At 33.4% G+C, this 24422-nt stretch overlaps 1 protein-coding gene across 1 annotated transcript; it reads right to left on the bottom strand.

The window, feature by feature from the left end:
- Nucleotides 1-6295: 6295 nt before the first annotated feature.
- On the bottom strand, nucleotides 6296-20674 carry LOC120253534 (protein TSS-like). The gene is made up of 23 exons (XM_039261865.1): nucleotides 20458-20674; nucleotides 20084-20145; nucleotides 19907-19999; nucleotides 19311-19383; nucleotides 16061-16384; nucleotides 15876-15940; nucleotides 15245-15376; nucleotides 14992-15033; nucleotides 14341-14874; nucleotides 14107-14258; nucleotides 13334-13820; nucleotides 12626-12688; nucleotides 12430-12531; nucleotides 12026-12343; nucleotides 11847-11939; nucleotides 11651-11752; nucleotides 11378-11482; nucleotides 10904-11037; nucleotides 9881-10064; nucleotides 9449-9580; nucleotides 9258-9370; nucleotides 9091-9172; nucleotides 6296-8279 (listed from the first exon to the last, which is right to left on the bottom strand). The coding sequence occupies exons 1-23, from the start codon at nucleotides 20531-20533 to the stop codon at nucleotides 6573-6575; spliced, it is 5175 nt and encodes a 1724-aa protein (XP_039117799.1). The 5' UTR covers nucleotides 20534-20674; the 3' UTR covers nucleotides 6296-6572.
- Between the last annotated feature and the right edge of the window lie 3748 nt (nucleotides 20675-24422).

Genomic DNA, 24422 nt, shown 5'->3' with positions numbered 1-24422 from the left:
AAAAAAAATGCTACGAGCAAAATAGCAATAGCATTAATCTATTGCAAAGCCGTTACAAAATGTATTGTTGCATTGGAATTGCAATGGATTCAACCGTTGTAAAACTGTAAAATACTTGTAACACGCCCACTGGCACTGTTGATGTCCAAGGCAGAACACATTGCTGAAGACGCCTTTATCTTGGTTCAGGACGTTGTTCTCTTATTCATAGATGTTGAGCTCATCCTATTATAGATTATACTAAATGGTCACTTCCACCTCGTTGTGCTTAATAAAGGAAAGAAAGAGTATATTCATTGTTCCTTGTCTTTGAGCTCAACATACAACGACGATGCATTCAACATGGTAAACAATGTTTTTGTGTATGATTCTATTATTATTTTCATCTCCCTTTTCCCTGACCAATACATGTCATATCGTCAGAGAGAATTATTCGATAAATGTCTAGCAATCGAACTTGGAGAGACATGTACGAAAGAGTACCCCCTTATCCACGAACGTAATTATCCGCGCTAAAAGACGGGTAGTGTTGATTGTCTGGAGTATGTCATGCGCTTCAAAGAAAAGATCCTCGATGGTGAGAAACTTCGTCTGCACCAAACCGACGTTCCACATATGCGTCTACATTTTGCGGGTCACAAATTGATGGATGGCATTGCCCGACACAGTTGAACTTCCAACAATGAAAAGAAGTCTTAGGATTTGTTTTAGAGCCGTTGTCATTTACATGGACAATCTTCATCTTAAACTATCGATGTCTTCATATTTGTGGACATGTATTTAAGTATGTGATTGTCTTTTCTTCGAATTCGAGTTGTTTCCGCTTCTTAAGAACAACTATCATGCACCTAGGTATGTTTCCACTTAAAAATAGTTGTTTCTCATTGAAATTATTTGTTTGCATTTAAAACTAGTTGCTTCCACTTAAAATTACTTGTTTGCATTTAAAACATGTTGTTTCCGATTAAGGCACACATAAAGGTCCAATATTCGGAAAAGATAGCATGTTGCCTCAGTCAGCTATCGGTGCATTACAAGGTCTACGGTTATGTCCTACATCATGACAACGGCTACATCGTAATTCTCGCATGTTTGATGCTTGTGACTCTATCCTCTTCCATTTTAGCCAACCTACGGGTGTCGTGGAAATTGGCTGCCGCAGAAGTAAATCTCTCCACTCATCATTCGTTTTGTCATTATCTGGTACAGGGAAAATAACTTCGGCATATGCTAAGATCCTACTGTGAGTTAGTCGTCAACATATTAATGAATATTTGTGTTTGTCTGCATTATTACCGCACATGCATGCATGCATGGTATGCCATAAACTTGCCATCTACGATAGGAGCATGTCAGCGAAAGCAAACTGACATAGTAGTTGTTCTGTTCAACAACCTCAAAATAGTCACCCTCGGAATGCTGGACAACTAAGTTGCGCGACTATTCAATAATTTCTTCGATCTTACTGTTATGTCAGGACATAGATGTGTCTCCCATCTTCGAGATTGTTCGTGTTGGTTGCACAACATGGCCATCAGCTTGAACCTTTGCTCATAATACAGTATAAGAAATATTAAAGTATAACTTGTAGGTTTAAGTGAAAACGCTAGAAATTAAACGAAAAGTAATTATAATAAATGAAAAAGGTCATATTTAAGCGGAGATATATTATAATGAGTACAAAACAGGTTAAGTAAGCAAAATCATGCAGTTTTAAATGCTACGATGTGTGTTGATTGTAAAAGCAGACATTTTAGGCAGTGTGCTATAGCATACCTTATCGAGTCTACCATGTTTGTGACAGGGAGATGACGTGCCTCTCTTATCCAGGTATTGAACGACTTGGAGACATTTGAATACATCTCTCCCCGTCGCTCACCTTTGAATAGGGCTGTAAACGAGCCGAGCCGAGCCGAGTATCACCAGGCTCGAGCTCGGCTCGAGTATACTATTTGAAGGCTCGAGCTCGGCTCGAGCTCGTTCGAGCTATTCTTTTTGTGCTCGAGCTCGGCTCGCTGAAAAGCTCAAGTAGCTCGAGCTCGGCTCGTTTAAGCTCGATTAGCTTGTATACATAAGTATTTTTGTAATTTTATATAGTTTATATAATTATGTATTTTTGTAATTTATATATAAATAATTTAATATTTTATATATAAAAGCTCGTTTAGGCTCGCGAGCCTCACGAGCTGAGTATTTTTGGGCTCGAGCTCGGCTCGTCAACATAAACGAGCAGCTCGAGCTCGGCTCGGCTCGTGAAAAATCGAATCGAATTCGAGCATTGACCGAGCCGATCTCGAGTAGCTCACGAGTAGCTTGGCTCATTTACACGCCTACCTTTGAATATGTAGTTCGCCTAATGCGCCATATCAGATTTCTAAAGCAACTAATAATGTGCATCCGCTGATGTGGTTAGCAAGTCAGTGATAGCATTGTCAAATTCTTTTTCAGTATATGCAAACACAACTCTCACTAATATAGACCAACACTTTTCTTTCAATGCCTTTCCAAGTCTGATATTCCCTTTCATAAAGTTTGATTCCAAGTAGTGCAAACAATATGCATGCAGGGATGAAAGGAATACTTTCACGACTGTGCTGATAAGCCCCTTAGACCTTTCAAATACAAATGTAATGATTTTCACATATTCATCACCATCATATAGGGTATCACCAAGCTTTGATAAAAAACCACGTCTAGTTGGCATCTATTTCATTATCTACAATTGGGAATGCCAAATGGAAGAAACCATCGTTCCCGTCTTTTCCTGTTGCACCCAACAAAGTGCCACAATATTTACCGAGCAAGTGAGTTCCATCCAGGAACAACAATAGCCTACATCCTATTTTGAAACCAACAATACATGCGTGGAACGTAAAAAAATGCATGTTTAAACCGTTCACCGTCATTCTCCATAATGGCAATGCTACTAGGGTTTGTCTCTAACACCTTACTTACATACCATAGTAATAAGTCATAGCTAGCCACCTCACTCCCATGGAAAACACCTTTGGCAACATCTTTCCCTAAACAAGCCTGCTTGTAGGATATATTGACACCGTGATCTCGCAACATATCATGCTGGATGTCAACAGGCTTATATAAGTGATGGTCCTTCAACTTCTGTATGGCACATGCACTCACCCACTTTTTGGACGCCTTAAGATGTGAGGCAATGCCAAAGCTGCCACCTCATGTGTGTGGGATACATTGTCTTGATCCTAAACGTCTCTTGGTTACCTTCCGTCGATGCATGGACACGCCACTGACAACCTTCACCAGCGCATGTCACAGTCACCCTTTGTTTGTCATTCTTAATGAATGTAAAGTTAAAATTATGTCTTATAGAATAATTCCTAAGTGCATCCTTTTTTTTAGTTTACTGTCACGAAATTGATCACCAACTTCCATTGAAATAATTTCAGGCTGTTCCGACAAAGGTCGGATGGATAGGATCCCCGCAGTTTATTGATGTTGTGGAAACGTGTCCCTGTTGATCGATATACTCTCTAAAAATAAATCATTGTTGTCGTAGTGTACACCATAAGCAAGATTAGAACAATAATTTATGGCAAAAAACTATAATGTTAAATGGTAATTTCATAAACTAAGTGGAAACTGACAATTGTAAGTGGAAAGTGACAACTTTAAGTGGAAATTAATCATGTTAAGCGAAAACAAGTAATTTTAAACAGAAACTGGTAATACTAACAATAATGCTAGAAATCAACTGGAAAACATAAATGGTACATGATAACTTTATATTATGAATGGTAAATATCAATTTTAGACAAGAAGGACATTTGTAACGCAATGATCGGTTGGTTAATACATTGAAGGGGCAGACAAAGATAAGAAAAGCTACACATAAAGCAAACAAATGATATTTACGATGGGAGTGAAGAACATGAGGGACTGTGACAATGGGTGAAAACTTTGAGATGGACTCTGAAAGTCAATATCAGAGTCAATGGGACAAATAGTTCGGTGTGCATCTGGTGTGACAAACTTCACTTTAACACTGGAAACTTCAAGCCACCATCTATGACATATCTCGTCTAGTATTGACTCCTATGGAGTCAATACTATGAACTGGAGGACTGGACCCTTCCCCTTATACCTTGCAACTGCGCAAAAGATATCCATTGACAGCCTACACGAAGAAAGCAAGGTTAACAATCGCATAGCCATGAAAAACTTCATAACAAGACAAATCTATACTTTGTCAGCGCACTGAGTCCGGCAAGCAGGGTTCGAGGCATGACAAATTTAGTAGTACCAACACAAGGGATGATGGAAGAAGAACAAACTCAACTTGAGTTAAAAATGCATAAAAAAATACATATTTTAAGTGATAGTATGGTTGAAGGCTAACAAATGTACAATTTTTAAAAAAATTGACATAACCTAGCGCCAATTTTCCCCCCAAACAGCAGGGCAAAGCTAGAATTCTCCATGGAGTTAACTGACGGAGTTATACATAGGGACTAAATCGTAAGTAAAATGCAAAAGGAGGGACTGTCTGTCACATTCAAATGTCAGAGGAATTGCCTGGGATGTTTTGAAACTTTTAGGGACTAAAAAATAATTTTTCCATTAATTAATCAGTCTACCAGGAAGATAGGAGTGTTGGAAAATATTTTGAATTTTGATTTGTCAGGTGAAGTTGTGTAATGCGAGTAATCTTATTATTAAGAAATATTCTATATGTCAACGGTCTCTTGGTTTATTAGCATCAGATCCTCTATATAGAGTATTCTTGTCTTACTGAAGAGGGTAGATTTGAACCTCAGTTCACACAAAGTGAGAGCACAGATGGATGAGGTATTAACTCCCGTACAGTGCACATCTCTAATACATAATTTGTTCATATTTCATTAAAAAAATATTATATTTAAAATAGACAAGTTTATTTAATCAACCAAATTGTAACATTTATACTACCCCCATGATAAGAGAGCATGCGTTTTATTTCCCTCTCAACTCAAAGGTTATTGAGGGTTAGAGCCCATGGCTAGTACATGTTGATCAAATATATATATATATATATATATATATATATATATATATATATATATATATATATATATTATGTAGTCAATGATGATTTCATCCTCTCAAATGGATCATGATTTTTTTTTTTTTAATGTTTCAAGAGTAGAACATTTAATTTAATTATGCATGATAGAACCAAACTAATGAGTTAAACAATCCTCCAAAAACAAGAGCCAATGTTGTTTTCTAACGAAGAATGCTTTACTTTTCTTTTCTTTTCTTTTCTTTTTTTGCATATTTAATTTACCTTTTTGTTTTTATTCCGATCTAAGATCATTAACCATCCTTGGCACATTATATAGAAAGCATCTTCTGATTGAAGTATAAACTCTCAAAATCAGAATGGAACCAAATATTTTTGTTTTTGTTTTTCATCCTTAATATTGACATAATAGATAAGTAGCACGTAAGCCCAAGTACAAAAGTGTTTGACTTGCCATGACTTCATTAATCAGCCACATGAATTTAATTTTTTTTCTACTTTTAAAAAATATTTTTTTTAACTCTATTAATGCAGCAACAATGTCACATGGTGAACAAAAACAAATTGATTTCATTTATTTATCATTTTAATACAGATACTAATGTCGTGTCCAAGCATAATGCATTAAAATGACAATATATATATATATATATATATATATATATATATATATATAAATAGAAAATGAAAATGGGCAATACACACTAATAAAACAAAATTTTATTTTCAACTCAAAACACCCTCAAATAATTTTCTTTTCTTTTTTAAAGAAAAGTATGAGTCCCATGTTGCCAACTTGCAGATAGATCATCATTGTGATAGAGAAAATGCCGGTCATTAGCATTAAGTAAAAGTTACAAGATTTGGAAATCACACCAATAAACATAGTTTTAACAAAATGCCATTCAATAATGATAATAATAAAGCCAATGACTTTGCTAGAACGCTCTATGATAACAAACATACCAAGTGATTTCAGCCTTTGAAGAGAAAAAACCTGAAACTCTTTTTCAAAACCCTGAAACTGAAACCTTAAACCGGAAAAATATTCCAAGAGTAAAGACCAATCAACCGTGTTGAAAGCTTTTTCGACCATGTTACTTTAGAGATAAACAAGCAAGTATTTGCACACTATCATCACACATACCTTTAACTTCTCAAATCTTCCAACAAACTTTCATCGATTCGGCTTTTGATAAACTGTGTTTCTTTAATCCTGCACATAAAGAAACCAATCACTCAATTACTTCAAAGATAAGCTGAATGCAACATAAATTACCTAACATGATTTAAAATGTTCTCGGCAGCCAAATAATTCTCCAGCAAATTGTTCTAAGGATACAAGATGGCCATGTTGAAAATCTATACATAACTCTAACTTTTTACATAAAACTTCAGACAGAATGTTTGGAACAACACAAAATAAGCCGCATGCCGGATAATGGTAAACAAGGCTCATGTTTTTATTGAAGCTATATATTATAATCATCGATAGGAAAAAAGTAAATGCATCTTCTTGTATTCCAAAAACTCTTCATCAACTCGCCAATGTGCAGATCGACTGTTGAGCATATAACCCGCTGACTGCATTTGAAAGTTGGTGCTTGTTCTTCCTCCTCTTTGAGACAACTGTAAATCCTTCTCTGTCCTGGTTTGGTTTTGGCCATTGATGATCACAAAATTGGTCGACAGACACTGATTTAGTTACATTGCTACTAACACTTCTAGTTGCTGAGCTCTCGCGTTTAGTTGATTTTGGTTTAGTTTCAGCTTCATCTGAGCCTAAATTATCCTGATATGACTTGACAATGAAATTGAACAAAATCTGTCTAGCAAGCTCAGCTTTGCTTGAACTTTCCATTCCGCAACTTCGTTTGCTATCCTTAATCTTAACCTCCGCTGCATTTCTGTCAAGTTCTGCTTTTTCACCAGGAAGAACTGTGTTGCAATCTTCTTTTGCAGATGAAGATTCTACTTGAGAACTTGAGTCATCACCAGGGCGCTGAACTTCTGAGACCCCATCAGATTGGTTTAATTGTTGCGAAGCTTTGCCAGGAACAAACTCAGCTGCATTAGGATTCATCGTACTTGGGCTAATGGCACCTCTATCTGCTTCATTACCAGTCTGAGAGTTTCTGTAACCATGTTTCGTTTGGGAAGATAAGCTATTTTTGAAGTACATAGTTGACCGAGGACCACGAGGGACTCTAGCATCTACAGAATGAGGAGGCAGGAGTTCCACAGGTTTAGGTGGTACTGTTGCATGAGCAGCTCTCATATCATATAGACCAACAACGGCAACTGAGTTATAAGCATTGGGTACGGACAACAATGATCCTGGATTAAATGGAGGAGCCGATGCAGAAAGTTTGCTTCTAGTTGCAGCGGCTTCTTTGGAAGATGATGAGATCTGAACATCATCAGAATCAGAAGTTTCTCTTTCCGATACATTTACTGATATCTTCACTGCAGATGTTTGAATCTCTTTCTCACTGTCACTCGAGGATACCTCTTGCAGTGCTCCCTTGGTTGTCATGTCAACCTCAACCTTGGATGCCTCTTTAACATTGTTACATTCCTCAGGCTCTGTACCTCTCACTGTTTCATCTGGTTGCTTAACCTCAGGTAGCTTCAATGTTGGCTTCAAGATTGTACCAGGAGGTGACAAAGCTACTTCTTTATAGGATAGGAGATTTGTGCCTGCCGTGATGACTCTGCTGATAACAGAAGCCTTAGGATTTTGATCTAATCTGGCCTCCAAATCTGGAGTACTTTGTCGTGCATTATTTGAATCATCTCCACCATGAACACTTGCAGCATTCCTAAGATTTTTAACAGAAGAAACATCAGTTGAAGGGGTTCTTGTGATTGAAGAATTGCCTTTCAATGTTGGTGACATGGTTCTCCTCTTAATGCTGGCAGAGGATTCAGAGAATTTTAATTCCAATTTTGCTAAGGTTGGCCTTTTGGGTCCAGCTATTCTGCGTACATTTCCAGATCGGCCTTTAAAATTAGCCTCTTGCCAACCTTCATCAGAGGATGCTTCGGGAGAACACTCATAGACTTGTGGTTGTTGGCCTTGCATTGTATCATCACTGTCTTCAAATTTTAAGGGCTGATGTTCTACAAGTTTTTCCTCCTCTTTAGCTCCCTCAATGCTGTTAAGAGTGGATGAGTACTTTGAATCATCTTGGTAATCATCAACCAATATGTTTGACTTCATTTGACTCGGCCTGTTGATGCTCTGCCTCAAATACAAAACATGAAAAATCAGTCAAGAAGTGATTAAAGGAATAAAACATCAATTGAACCAGAGGCAACTTTGGTATGATAACTTCATCCGTGTTTTATTGGGTTTCAACCGCCTAATTCCATGAAGCAATACTTCCAGGACACGCTTTCAGGATCAATGAAAAATTCTTCGTATTTGTAAACAAAAAAGATATGCTAATTTTACTGGGCTAAGCCCACATGCCCACATTAAAGTCATCTTTCAAGCTCACAAAACCCGTTCCCTGACCTTTGAAAACTACAATAGTAGATTCCTCATTAAAATTATTCAAATCAAAGTGTAGGTAAGTGTTGTGTAATATATCTATATATATATATATATATCCATTGGTATTTCTACATCCACACATTTGAGTTAGTCTGAAGAGTAATAGAACTTTTTGACCATCAATAGCAACTAATGCTTGTCTTTACAGGAAAAGGGAGAGAACTTAATGTTTCTAAAAAATTAGAAACACTAGCAAAAGACTTGATGGAGGAGAAAGAAAAGAGATCTTTGGAGATTGATGAGTAAATCAATGCAAAAAAGAGTTATTCTCTCAGATAGAATATGTGCACTATAACCCCATATGCATGCTGGTTGGTGTATATGTCTATGTGTGTGATGGCATATACAGAAGTATCTTCAACTATCATTAAGTGTGATGGGGACAATCAATTTCCACATGTCATAAAATTCTCTCTGCTTAGCAATGCTAGCTTACTTGAATGAGAACTTCAGGATACAGCCTGCATGCCATTAAAAAGGGAGAAACAAATTATACCTTCATCCGTTGTAGCCTTTTTTGTGAATCTCTTTCCTTCAATTCTTGTTCTGGGTTGATGTAGTCAAGCAGATCTGATACACTGAAGGGTGGCAAGATTTTGATATCAACAAATGTATTATTTTCTACAGTCAAATAGTATAAGCCAATGAAACGCATTTCACTACCTAAGATGGCCTTTGCTTGCAATAGATGCATCAGGTTTTGGTATACCTCTACGAGCAGCCTCTTGCTGCTCGAGAGCTTTTGATTCAAAGTACTCAAGCCAAGCAGCAGCATCCTGCATGAGAGGCTTTAAAATCAATTTTCTGGCTGCATGCATGTGAAAGAAACTTGATACAATCATGTCCAAAAAAACCTGAGTCCGGAGGTCATCTGCTCCAAGTTTAGACTGCAGTATCTGCAATGTGGTCTGTTCATGCTGAACACTGAGTGTATAAGCTTCCATCATGGAAAGGGCTATGGCTATAGCATGGTAGCTAGCAGCAGTCTATTAAAACATAAAGTTGTCAGTGAAAAAAGACTTCAATTGTGATCCTCTAAACTATAATTAATTTGATCACCTATTTCGGTGCCATTGTACTAACCACACACACACACACACACACAAAAAAATTTATTACATGCGTATATAAGCACATATGATGCTTAGGAAGATTGGAGATCTGTTATGCTTCTAGCGCAATGCAGGTGAGTGTGTGCACATGTGTGCACATGCGTGTTCATGCATGTGAGAGCGCGAGCGCACAGACACACACACACACAGAGAGAGAGAGAGAGAGAGAGATACTTGAATGTGATCTGCACCCAGCAGTCGTCGATTGCATTTGAGAGCTTCATGCAGGTATCGAAGTGCAACATGGACATTGCCCATACCCTCTTCCATCATAGCAACATTAATATAGGTTGCAGCAGAATTAGGATGTGACAATCCACATGAAAAATGTAGTAGCAGCAGTGCACGGTTGACATACCTGATATAAGATACATATTATTTATCATATGCAAGCATTTAAAATAAAATTACTGTGCTTTGAGAGTTAAAAAAGCATTTCTTCAGTTGGGAATAGTGAAAAAGGAAATTGCCCAAAACAGTTGGTTCCTTTCACATATGCCTCTCAGCCCAAATAGGTATCTGTACACGATTCAAATAGACAAATGCAGAAGGGTGATATTCAGGAAGTCATACACAACACAGGATATTCAGGCTGTCAGAGAAAAATCACAAAAAATACATCAATTTTCAAGAAGAAATTCACGAGAATCTTTTAGTTCATGTCATTGCATTGGTTGATGCAACTCCAGTTGGTTGAAATTGATACTTCAAGAAACTTGAAAATTTTAACTTCTCCATAGTCCCGCAGCAGAAAGAGAATCCCATAAATACAAGAAAATGAGAAAATATCATAAAGAAATTTTCTCCATCATGATCAAGCCATCTTAGCCATGAGGTTTTTTTTTAATATATATTTTTTATTATGAAGGCATACAACCTATAAGGTTTACCATTTAAGTGGCAATCTATGTCTTCACTTTTAAAGTTGTGTGTTAGTTGTCTCAAAACACTTGAGATTTGACACACCATCCATTTCTTGGGATCCTGATGGCTTGAAACTTAAGGTGCCAATATGACCCTTGTGGATTCAATTCTAAAAGCAAACAACAGGTTATGACAACCTTTTCAAAGCTTAACTCTTTTCTAATGACCAAAATAAAGGATCTGGCAATTCATTTTTTACATAAGAAACAATAAGAAATTACAAGCTAGACCATAATAAACATTCTAGTGGAAAGATGATTAACTGAGACTTACTTTAGAGCTAATTCAATATGTTGAAGACGATAGTAAAACACAGAAAGATCTCCATAACTTTTCATAGTCTCTGGATGGTCAAGACCGAGCTCCCGCTCATTGATATCGAGAGCCTTTTGTTGGTATATGGTTGCCTATGAAACCAATAGAAAAGATAATAAGAAAAGGAAGAAGCAGAAAAGTGCTTCTGATCAAAATGCAGCACAATGTCAAGGATAAATTTACTGATGCATGAAATGAATAAGAAATGCCAAATGATACAAAAATCCCAAAAATGACTTAGTTTAATAATGAAAATAGTATGAAATGCAAATGAACAAACAGAATCCTGTGTACACAGCTGAACATTAATCATCACACAACAGTGTAGCCTGGTAAACTAATTCGCAAAAAACATTATGGCCTTTTAAGAAACAAGCATGTCAATTTCTTAACAAGATAATATTTGTTCATGGAATCCAGAAAATGAGTTACCTGATCAAAGTCTCCAGTGTGGTAAAGAACCACTGCAAGAAGACTGTATGCATTAGCAGTCATACGATGATAAGGACCACAAACTGCGATCATTTTTGACAGTGCCTTCATATTACGAGAGAAAACAAATTTGTCAATCAAAGTAAATTTTTGAAATAAGTGATGAAAGCTTAATGCAGAAATTGTGAGGAAATATATCTGTGATGAAAAATTTATTCCGAGAATTAACTCAAATTTTGCATCAAATTAGCAGATTACATCAACAACAAATACCTTTGTACCATATGTGACGGCATCCTCTAGCTTGCCTTTATCCAGTGCAACCTTCGCAGATTCCAATAAATTCCGGCCATCCGCTGATGAGCAAGCCACATGCTGCATGATGAAATCAATCATCAAAACATACCAAGTTAGAATTCATCTATAAATATGAATTTTAGTTAAAACACCAAAATAAGCTGAAACATACTTTACAAACAGGAACTATGCTGATAATATCAGATTTCTTGAATGGGCTTGGACTCTCCAAGTCATAATCTCGAGGGGCCAACTCTAGTCCAACCTACATTAAGAGACCACAAGATAATATCATTCTAAATCAAGTACTAAAAACTCAAGCCAATCTGAAAGCTGATTCAAAATAAGTACCTTCTGACAAAGTCCTCTGAGAATTGCGAACTTCCGTAAGTGCTGAAATTCATTCTTTAGCCTCCAAGAAAAGCGTTTTAAGAGAAATTTCTCTAGCCATTTCATCTTTAGAGAATGATCATTGATGTGATCTAGCTCATATTTTTGTGTCTCTGTTGATCCTAGCAAGATATTCAAAGTCGCAGCAATTGCAGAAGAAAGATCTGACAAGCTGTTTACAGCAGCAATGACAGCTCGTAATATGTACTTGAAGGAACGTGTAACCATCTCATGAATACAAAGTGACTGTATATGTGGTAACTTTTCAGCGAGATCAACCTAGTTTTCCAAAAAATTAATGTGAAAATGTTAAAGCGGGTGCCCATGACAATAATATAGAGAGGAAGCAAAAATATTTCACTCACCACACGCCCCAAGGAACACATTTTAAGTCCTCGAGTATGCATGAAATCTGTCAAAGTTCTACCATCTACTGGTGATAGCTCAAGTGAAGCAAAATCTGCCACCTGGAAATACAAGAATTTGACAATTAGATAAAGATGGATCAAGTTATGGTAAACAAAAAAATCCATATCATGAATTATGATAAGAAATACTTGCCAGCTTGGGAAGAGCAATGCCATCATAGAACTTATGTGCCATATGGGTAAGCTCATCCAGTGACTGTCACAAGAGTAAATAAAACAAATGAAGCAAGTTACTCGAAGAGATAGACAAACACTAAAAGTATAACAGCAAGGAAGGGAGAAAAAAGATGTGCATAATAATTCCAAAATGTCCTCCAATGTCCTTAATATTGATGTAGATTCGATTCTCTGCTGGACTCTTGACAACTGGAAACCTTTGTTCATCTTTTAAAAAAAACATTAAAAAAAAAAAAAGCCTTGTCTCAGAATCTACTACATTTTCTCTTCGATGACAATTCATACCCATAATGTGTTTTGGGCAAATAGCATCACTCACTATATATACTCTAGTTATAGCCCATTTCAAGATTTCTAGTACTTTACTAGCTTAAACACAAGAGCTTTGAATGGAGCGGATAAACAAACTTGAGATTTTTTGTGTTAGTATGTGCATGTTACTTAAAACTCTCATGGCAGACTCGCTTTTCAATAAATATATTTTCCAAACGTCCAAAGTGACAAAAAGGTCAGTTCCTAACAGTTGTTTATCTCAGTATAAGTTGGATTAATGAAAAAACTTGATGTGTACCACTAAAAATATCAATTAGGAAAAATATGTTATATTAAGGATTGTATTGCAGTGATCAGATTCAATTGAGACAGGGCAGTTTAAACTTTAAACCTTTAGATGAAGACCGGTCCCCGAGTCTTTCAAGCGCAAGAATGCTTCTTCAGGTAACAGGTTCCTCAGTTCAGTTTCAGCATCCAATTTTGACTGATTTAGGTTATCTGAGCCCACTTCAAAAGAATCATCTTGCCTTATGTCAGACCTGATCCCAGAAGCATCAGCCTTCTTCTTTATTTTTTTTAATGGTTCAAATTGCTTCCCGAGACCTTTGACAATTGGTTGAGGCTTGTCCTCTGCACTTCTCTTAGCCTCTTTAACTGGTAAGTTCTCCTGTTTCTGTAGGTGCTGTACCCAGCAAGAACCAAGCTCCCATCGGATAGACCTCTCAGCAGTGGCAGGCATTTTCTCTAACTTGCTTAGGCTATCATTAAGGACTCTCTGTGCTAAACACCTTGCTCCAATATCATCAGAATTCAAAGGAGATAGTTGACCACCAATAGATGGCTCTGTATTGCAGGATGTGGGGAGCAGAACCCTTAAGCTGCAAAGAGTATTATGAAGCATTCAGTGTCTATAACCGAAAAAAATGGATTGTCCAAAAGCAGGCATGGAAGTTATGCTGTACAAGAGTTTGAGTTTTTCCCCAAAAAAAATATTAAGATTTCAGTGAATCCAGCAACAAATTATATTTTTACCATTTCTACTTAATAATATATCACAAATCCCCAACCACTTTAGATATGGAAAACAATTCAAAATTTAAATCTTGAATAGAATACTATGCAGTATGCATCATTAATTAACATGAAAAATGTGATTTCCCCAACCTGTTAATGTTTAAAGCATTTGAACCACCATCAGGCTGATCATCTACATCAATATCTCTTGTAATGTCACCGCTCTTTACATGGCCAGATGCTTTGGCAATTGCTGTATATCCACAATGTTTGACTATAACAGCTCCTAAGGTAGCAGTATCCTGTATGACACTATACCATGTAAATAATTCGCTGGGAAACCTTTCAAGTATTGATTAAGGCAATAAACTGCAGAATTCTTACATTTATAACTGCACTTTCATCAGCCGTTAAACCCTTAAGAAGGTTTCTTCGGGCAATCTCCTTAGCATTCATTTGGAGTAGTTGAGATCCATCTATTTTCTCTTCTGGTTTTACGCTAGCATCAGTAAAATCCTTTCTTACAGTGACATTCAGATCTCCTACATGCTCTTCATGGACAATATAGCCACCCACAACATCTTCAGCAGCATTGAAGCTCCTTTGGGATTCAATAACATGATGAATTGCCGAGATAGCTTTAAATATTGAAGTTTCAGTGAATAAGCTGTGCAATAGAAAACCTTTGCGGTCTCTAATCAACCTCTCGTCTTCAGTTTTGCATGGATATCTAGCCAGAACTGAAAATTCTGTCGACCACTGCCTATGGTTATATTTACCATCTCGGCCAAGCCCACCACCATTCCCTCCCCAGTTCTCATCTTCGATTGGCAATTTGGGGTTTGCCCAAGGAGACTCAGTGAATATAGGAGAAATAATCCAGGTATTTGCACGGAGTCCGTACGGCAAATTCCCAAACTGAAAATGCAGTGACAGGGTTCATCATTAGCAAGAAAGTTTTCTTGAGTGACAATTAGCAACCAACTGCAACTCCATCACTAAAAATTCCAATAAACTTGAGAATGAAAACAGCACCTTGTTGTGCTCTACAAAAGCCTTCATCAGCAAGTCATATGCCTGCATACAATCATATTGACTATTAGCTCTCACAAAGTAAAGCTATTAGGACTAAGACTCAATTCAAGGTAAAACCAGGAGGGACCTCCAGCAGACAGAAAATCAAATGAGAGTAAATAATATATGAAGAAATTATCATTGGAGTAGCAGAATGGAAACTAAGAATTTAAAAATATTATATTATTTATAGTTTTTGTAAAATATCACCCACCTTAGCAAAAGCACTACTTAGCTGTTGCAACAGATCCACCAGGGAGTGGCTCTGGATACAATGTTTCCCAGTTGTGTAGAATCCTTTTACAGATGCAATAACATTGAGCAACTTGCCATTGCAAACTTTAACCTGCAAAATCCTTCAGTTCTTTAGCAGGCTAATCATGATATTATTATATAAGAAACAAAAAACCTGGCAGGGAATATTACATACTGTTTATGATCAAGAATCCAATGGTAATAAGCGAGCACAATAGAAAAATTCTAAGCAAATACTTTGCATGGTTTCATCTTCACAGAGGCGCGGGCACACACCACACACATTTTGGTTACACAATACATCTATCAGCATCACATACTAAAAAATTACCAAATAAACTAACAAAATACTTCAAAACATTTGTGCACATTGTTCTGGAAACAGGAAAACATTCAAACATATGGGAGCATTTCACCATAATTATTATCCATTTCTTTATTTCTGCGGAGCATTCAACAAGCGATGCACATTCCACATGATAGTTTACAAATGCACCATCCTAATCAATTCATTTCAAAATCTTTTCCAAAACCTATGCATTTCAACACCAAACAAAAACTAGAAAAATATCAAACCGGAATTGAATCACCTCCAATTCAAAGAAATCTCCCTCCTTTTTCTCCCCAGCGCTTTCTCCTTCACGTCTCCTCAAATCTGAACAAAAATTCATCCAAAAAAAAGGGAGAAAAAACCAGAAAATCAGCAACCCAAAAATCACAACAACCAATCAACACAGAAGAACAAAAAAAAAACACAAAGAAAAGAAGAATCCACATTGAATCGGGGACTGGAGATGCGAGAAGTTGAAAAACTCGTAGAAATCGCCAAGCTTGGGCGGCGGGTAAATCGCCGCCATATCGAACTTCTCCGATATCGCCGGCACCGGATCGCCCTCATGCTGGACTTTCTCATCTTTACCAGCTCCAGCCATGGCCGGAGAAGAGGTCGCCGCCGACGAGGGCTTCCCGTTCGCCGGCGAGTTCGGTGGTTTTCGAGATTTCCCGCCATCTTTGCTCTTAGCGAAGCATGTCGTGCAGGCCACGATGTCCAACAGCCTTCGCACGTGCGAAAGCACGTGTTCCTCAGTCGTGTATTCCTCTGCACGTGCGAGATGAACGTTAACGGGTCCGGCCCGAAAAGTTTTTCGGATCCGGATCCGGATCCGAATAGGACATGCTCAAATATATTGCATAATTATTATTATTATTATATTTTTAACTTCTACTCAAAATAAACTGTTAATTTGAAAGCTTATATATTTTATTGGTTTGTCACTTTGTAAAACAAAATTATATATTTATATGAATATGAAAATGGAAGGAAAAAAAATGAAAAGATATAAATAAAATAAAATAAATACAATGAGGTTTTATTAAAAATATATATATATATTATAATTAATCATCCGGAAAACCATATAATGAGATTTTGAGGGTTAAAAAATCAATTTAATAAAATTAGAAGAAAAAAACAAATATTTGTTAATAGCACTTGATACATTTATGATTTATGTATCAATTACAGTAATTGCACTTGTCACACTTATCCAAAAAAAACTATTTATATATCAGTAGTAGGAGAGTTAAAATATTATAATTAATCATATTTTAAATAGAATAAGTTCATTAACTTTAATAAAATTATTAAAAATGTCTTTGTAAAATTGATATCTACGTATACACAAACGGAAATTACTTTTATTTATTTAAATATTAAAAGACCAAAAAGAAAATGCTTTATTAAAGTGTATATATACATAGAATTTACACCCTCTATAAATATCCATAGATAAAAAATTTATGAACGTCCAATTATCAATTGTTGGATCACAATTCAACAGCCGACATTGATAAATACTATTACTGTAGTAACTATTGATCATCAATATTAGCCATTGGATCGAGATCCAACGGCTAAAAATGGGCATCTATAATTTTTTTATCTATAGACGTTCATAGAAGATTGGTCGTACTGTATTAATTTTTTTTTAAAAAAAATCCAATTAACAACTGTGTGGAATAAAAAAAAATGCAATTAAAATAACATGGTCACATCATTAGCTTAAATCAGACAACAAACAAAACATTGCATCTAATTTTTAGATGTATATAACTAAAGAATAAACCTGAACAGCATTAATTATGATTAATATGATTAATAAATTAATAAAATTTTGTCAAATAGAAGAAGTTGGTGAGCAATCCAATGGAGGACAAAACAAGAAACAAAAGGGAGTGTATGGGAGATCTTTAAGCCAATGCATGATAGCCGCCATTAAATGATTCCATTTTTAATTATTTGTCTTCATGTAATAAGTTCAATTGATATGAATGGATTCCTTCAAACCAACCAAATCAAAGAATTTTTACTTCAATTAATTTAATTTCAAGGGTTTTTTCCTTGCATATTTACATCTGAAAAAAAAAATCAATTTAATATATATACGTAAATATGTCCGTTTATAAGGGTATATGTGAATAAATCCTTTGCTCAAAATTGTAAAGCATGTAATTTTTTAAACAATCCATCTATTTTTCAAATTTATCATTTTAGTTTTTTATTTTTTAACTGTAATTACAATTTTAATTTAACTATGTTAGTCCCTCTGAACCCTAAACTGTAATTATAAACTATCAAAAAAGAGACTAACATGGCTCATTTAAACATAATAAAGAGATTCAAAGATTAGAATTTAAAATGAGGAATTAAAATGATATGTTTGAAAAAATAAAAGGAATATTTAGATAATTATACCTATTTTTCAAGAAACAATAGTGCATATAAAAAAAAAACTCTGTTATCAATGTTTATACATCCAGAGAACGAAATAATTTCTAAGTTTATAAGGATATATGCACAAATAATAAAGTTTGTAGGGATATAAAATATAAAAGAACCATAATTTAAGACTATACCCTCGGAAAAGTTATAATTGCACTTAGAACCCTCTTATAGTTGTAAATATTTATGAAACATGAAATTATAAAGTTTGTGGGTTTATTAATGCAAAAGAACCCATTTAATAAGCAATAATTACATTCCTTGGAAATTAAAATTTAAAAATTAAAAATATTCAATTTGAAATTAAAAAAATGAAAGAAAACTATACATAACTAAGATAATGAAAGCAGAGAATATTCCTTACACTACCAAATTAAATAATCAAAACACGAGGTTTAAAAGATAAAATTTTCAAGGTAGGACTTAGATTTAAGCAATTATTTTGACTTTATGCAACTCAACCCAAGAAACGTGCAAGAATTAGTTTCATTTTTCATTTTCAATGAAAATGAAAACCATTTGGATCCCAATAAAAACGAATCACATTGTGTGGCATGAAATTGATTTTATTTTTATCACTTTATTCCAGAAACGTGTTTTCTGTTTTTGTTTTCATTAAATGGTTTTTCTCGTGTTGGTTTTTACATAGATATGTAAAAACAAAAAAACAAAAAATGAATTTTATGAGGGTAAATATGCAATTAAAAAGTATTTATTTTTTTATTTTTGCATATATATCCTTAGAAAAATGTTTAATTAATTTACAAACATATAAAATAATTTTAAAAAAAAACTTTGCAATTATAAAATTTTGACTTTGTTTTTGCACATATATCCCTACATTTCCAAGAAAACCCAATCCTCCAATGAATAAAATAGTTTTCGCAAATATACCCTTGCCAAATTTGAAATTACTCATACATCCCTGTAAAACCTCCAAGTGTCTTATTATTCAAAGAAAAAAAAAATCAATTTTTCTGGTGGATATGAAATAATAATAATTTGCAAGGGTAAACATACAAAAATAAAATAAAACAAATCTTGGCTTTTTGCACATAAATCCCTATATATATAATAATTACATGTACGAAAAAAGTTGGGTAAAGAATAAAGAGGGGTAGGTACCAAAAAAAAAAAAAAAGATAAAAAAAGACAAACATAGAAGCACAAAACGCATTGATAATTTAGAAAATTTGGAAGGTTGTACATGCAAAAGAAACAAAGAAAGTTTGACAGTATGTACCTGGTTGGATGCTAAGAACACAAGGTTTGAGAGAAACGATTTCCACGCCATTTTTTAACTTGACCCCACGAGCCTGCCAATGTTTCAATAATTTATTTATTTATTTATTATTACTATTTTTATTTAATTATTATTATAATAATAAGTATTATTACAATTTTTTTCATTTACACCACCTACCAAATTTTATAATTCATTCATTAATTACAACCATGTGCTTGATTTATAAAAGTCATTCATGATTTAATTTACTATCCTAAACATATAGGAAATTTTTTAAAAAAATTTTTAACATTTAGTTTCTCGGAGTCACAGGTTTTAAATCAATCTAAAATAAAATATCTAATAATTTTTTTTTCGGACTGACCGAGAGAATAAAGTAATTTTAAAATATATAAAAAAAAAAATTTAGGATTTTTGACAATGGGTTTGTAAGAGTCACAGGCTCTAAATCAATTGAGTTAAAATACCGGGGTTGGATCTTTCCTGATTTACGTTTTATCACTTGGACCAACTCGGAACTCTGATAATAGAATATTTTTAAATTATGATTTAAAATAAATAATATTTAATAATTTGAAAAAATAAAATAGTACCACATGAGAAAGAGAGTAATTGGTAAGGTGGCAAGTTTGGACATTTGATGCTAGCAACCTCCTCACATCAAGTATCTTATCCGTGGATATTCCCTTCCATAAAAAACACACAAAAATTTCAGCATGGTAAAAAAAATTACCCAAAAATAAATAAATAAATAAATAAAAATTTATTACCTTGAGTGTAATCTTAGTCTCATATGGAGTCACTACAATCACATCAATCACATTTGGAATAACTGCATCCCAAAAGCAATACACAAATCAGTCCTCTCTTTTCCCATTTCTCTTACTCCATTTTTTTCCCAAAAAAATAATAATAATAATAATAATAATAATAATAATAAATCAATCAACCAATAACACATTTGCAACAACAATAAATCCAAATGACAAAAAAAAAACTCTTGTTCCAAAACATTAATTTCATGAATAAGCTGGAATATACATATTTTTATTTTTATTTTTATTTTTTAAAAAAATAGTTCATTTTTTCCAATATGAAATTGACAAAAATAAATAAATAATTAAATAAAATTAGAGAGAAATACTTTTTTCCTCCTTCTTCTTTTTGTCACCACTTCCCTTGACCTTGTTGCCCTTGCCTCCTCTAGCTTTGGGAGCCATGAAAATACTCACAAAGAGAAGAAGAAGAAGAAGAAGAAGAAGAAGAAGGAGATAAGAGAAGGAAGTGAAGAAGGGATAGGGATAGGGATAAGGGAGGGAGAGATTGGAAATGAAGGGCTACAAAAGGATTCAAGAGAAATCTTAGCCTCTCATTTGGATTCAAGAGAAGGTTTGAGTGTTATATATAACACAAGGGCACTATGGAATAAGGACATATTTGTGATGAAGCCAACGGTGGATTTGATGCCACGTGGATTATCTCCCCAATTACTTTGTTTTATCAGCCGTCCATTTTCCTCTTGTCCCGTGACCTCATTTCTTTTTTTTTATTTTTATTTTTATTTTACTATTATTGTTTTTTTCCCACTTAATATATATATATATATATATATATTGCTTATTTTCTCGGTCTGTTCTATAGTGATCATTAGATTCGTGCATAATATTTAACAGTAAAAATATTATATATAATTTTTATAAATAATAATTATTAGATCATAATTTAACAATTACCATCAAAATTTTTAAATTTTAAAAATGTATATTATATATATATATATATATATATATATTATGGAATAAAAATGTTATTAAAATGAGTGAGAGGGTTTTAATGTGATAACTGATAAGAATGTGTCTGAAAAATAATGTAAATGTACTTAAAAAAATTTGGGTGTATTTTCCTGTTGGAGTTAAATTATGTAAAAATAAATTCATTTTGTACGGAATTATTTTTAGGTATTTTTAGGTATTTTTAGGTATTGGTGGATTTGATATTTTAAGTTTTATTTTGTTACTTTAAATTTTAAAACATTATTTATATTTTGGAAAGTTGTTATTACGATGATTGTTTGTAATACTATGCTATAGTATTATTATATCTATAAAAATATTAGTTGATTTTATAGCTTTAATTGTCAAATATAATAAGAGTACGTACAGTTAGGCGTGTGTGCACATTTGGTAATTAAACATTTAATGGTGCACTCTCGCTAATAATATAGGAACATGTCATTATCTATTGTAGTAGAACCAATGCTATTAGATCAAAGATCAATTGGTCTGAGATTACTGTAATAAAATTTTTGAAATTATAATTATAAAATAAAAAACCAATGATCATGTGTAAAAAAAACTGTATAATATTTATAAAAAATACATGAAATTACACACGTATAACTAAAAGCGTAAATTATTATGGGTATACTTAAAAAAAAAAAAAAAGGAAGAATTGAGTATTTAGTATTGAGATGGAAAGTAATAAAATTATCATTTGATCCTTGTATTTTGTTCTTAATTCTCAAATAGTCCTTACAACTTTAATTTTTTAAATTAAACCTTGGAAAAAAAATTTATTATTTATTGTAATTTAAAACCTTGTTTAATTTTTCAGTTAAACTGCCATTAGCTGTTGTTGACATGAACTCATCAAAAGCAAAATAATCAATTTTTTTAAATTTTTTTTAAGATTTTATTAAATAAAAAACTTAGAAATTAATGATGATGTTATTATTGTATAATAAAATACAAAAACTAAAAAGTTTTGACAAGTCAAATATAGAATACAATAATTATATGTTATTTGTCGGATATAGAGTGATTAGTCAATAAATCACTCAAATAAAAAGATAAAGTATAAAGACTGTATTTAATATTTTTAGTGTGTATAATAATAATAATAATAATAATAATAATAATAATAGAGAAAAGATAATCAGGTACGTCCCTAGATTATTCATAATAATAATAATAATAATAATAATAATATAGAAGCTTTGAGAAAGAAATTAGAAACATAAAGCTATTGCTTTATAAAAGGGGAGACAAATTTTAGAATTCCGAAATATCCTTCATCTTTTTATTTTATTTCTCGCCCTTTTAATCTTTTATCATTTGAGAACTTTCTTTTTCTTTTTCTGTTTTAATTTTAATTATTATTATTATTTAGAAAATTTGAGAACTTTCATAGCAAAGGAAAAAGAAAATTATTATAATGATAAATAAAAGCTTTAACTTCTTAATAAGTTGCTCACAATTGCATTTACACCCTCAGAGGTTGAAAAGCTTCAAATTACGCTATACAGTTGAGACGCTCATGAATTTTGAAGGCCAAACATAGCACCAAAATGAACTAGTAAAAGAGAAATTGGTAGTGCCAGTACCTAAACAATAGATTTATAAATATTTTTCAAAAATTATAACTCATGAAAACAATGTATAACTGCGATGTGATTTATACAAGTGAATTTTACTCCCAAGAAACTTCCGGAAAGAAATACTAATTATAAATAAATAGTTTTTGAAGTTTTTTATATATTGGCATTTTTGTTGTTTTGTGATTTAAAATATATCTATTTAAATGTGGCGAGGTTCTGGTAATTGTAATATAAAATATTAATAAATATATCTATTTAAGCATTGTTAAAATTTCTAAATAAGCATTAAGCTTTTAAATGAGTTTACCCTATTGCCAAATTTAAGCTCTGACCCTCCCTACACTAGAGTTGAACATATATTGTTTTACATTTTACACATAAACCCATTTAAAATTTACTTAGAAATTGCAAACACCGTATTCTAAAATTGCTTTCACCGCATTTACCTCACTTAAAAATCCATGTTTTCCTTGTACATGCCTTGCATCAATCATACAAATAATCCTGGAACCAGTGGCATGTTGTATATTTAACAATATAAAAATAAATATATACTCTTTGAAAACTTCATTGATTGATTCTGTTTTCCAACTCATTTGCTCGACAAACCAGCTTCTAGATAGAACTAATCATGAATATACATATATATATATCTTATATATATATATATATATCTGGAGAAATATTCAAACTATACTACTTCTTATGGATTACACCATTATTTTCCCTTGTTATTTATTGTAGGATATAATATTAAAGATTTGTGCTGACTATGCACATAAAGATGGTTTTGAACGGATATCAATTTCAAGTTATACATACACGCAGATGGTTTTAAAAGGCGTTACTTTTTATCAATAAATTTCTCAAAATGAACGCAATTTAACTATCCATCATTATTTTTATATAGACTTCAAATTTAAGAAGCCCCAGAAATCTGTGAACCACTTGAAATTGCGTGCCAAACCATAACTAAAATCTTAAAACCAAGCCACTGCTGAATACTTATACCTCCAAAAGTCACAAAACTTCAACACTTGGGCAGTACTTCGTATTCGGCCCCTAAACCCTATAAACAAATCTGTACTTTACTGCAGCTCCCTGAAACTGAATGTAACTTTCATCAGTCATTCAGAAAATCTATTCAATAAAATATAAATATTTTTAAAGAGGCTTCTCTCCAATTTAAATTTTTAAATACAAGGCATATATGAAAATTAGAACTAGATTTTTAGAGGTTAAAAGCCCTTATTGTGCTTCAACCCATTATTTGGGTTAGGTTGATTGGTTGATTGTGCCTAATTGGCAGACTTTTATTTCCATTGCAGCCGCCATCAGCGAGGAGCCCTACCAATACCCACGGAACGAAAGGACCCCTATAACAGGAGTCAGGAGACTTTGAATTCTGTATCTTTACCAGTACCTCATGAACATGGGTTTCTGTTGATCTTGAAATATAATGTTAATGTTTTGAGTTTCAATTTTTGGTTTGATTTATTCTCTTATTTAAAATATCTTGATTCATTTGACACACCATGAAACTTCGTTTTGCTAACTTGGTTTTTATTCTTGTGATAAAACGGCAAATATAACCACATATCATATATACAAAATATATATTTGAGGAAGAATTGGTTACTGAGGACGTCTCTAGATGCCAAGTTTAGAAATGTTAAATAGTACCCTGTTGAATTCAAGTAACTGCACCAAAAGCTGGCCTCAGCAATGCATGG

Source organism: Dioscorea cayenensis, unplaced genomic scaffold, assembly GCF_009730915.1.
Source record: "Dioscorea cayenensis subsp. rotundata cultivar TDr96_F1 unplaced genomic scaffold, TDr96_F1_v2_PseudoChromosome.rev07_lg8_w22 25.fasta BLBR01000113.1, whole genome shotgun sequence".
NCBI classification, from domain to species: domain Eukaryota; kingdom Viridiplantae; phylum Streptophyta; class Magnoliopsida; order Dioscoreales; family Dioscoreaceae; genus Dioscorea; species Dioscorea cayenensis.
This window is presented reverse-complemented; position numbering and strand designations above follow the sequence as displayed.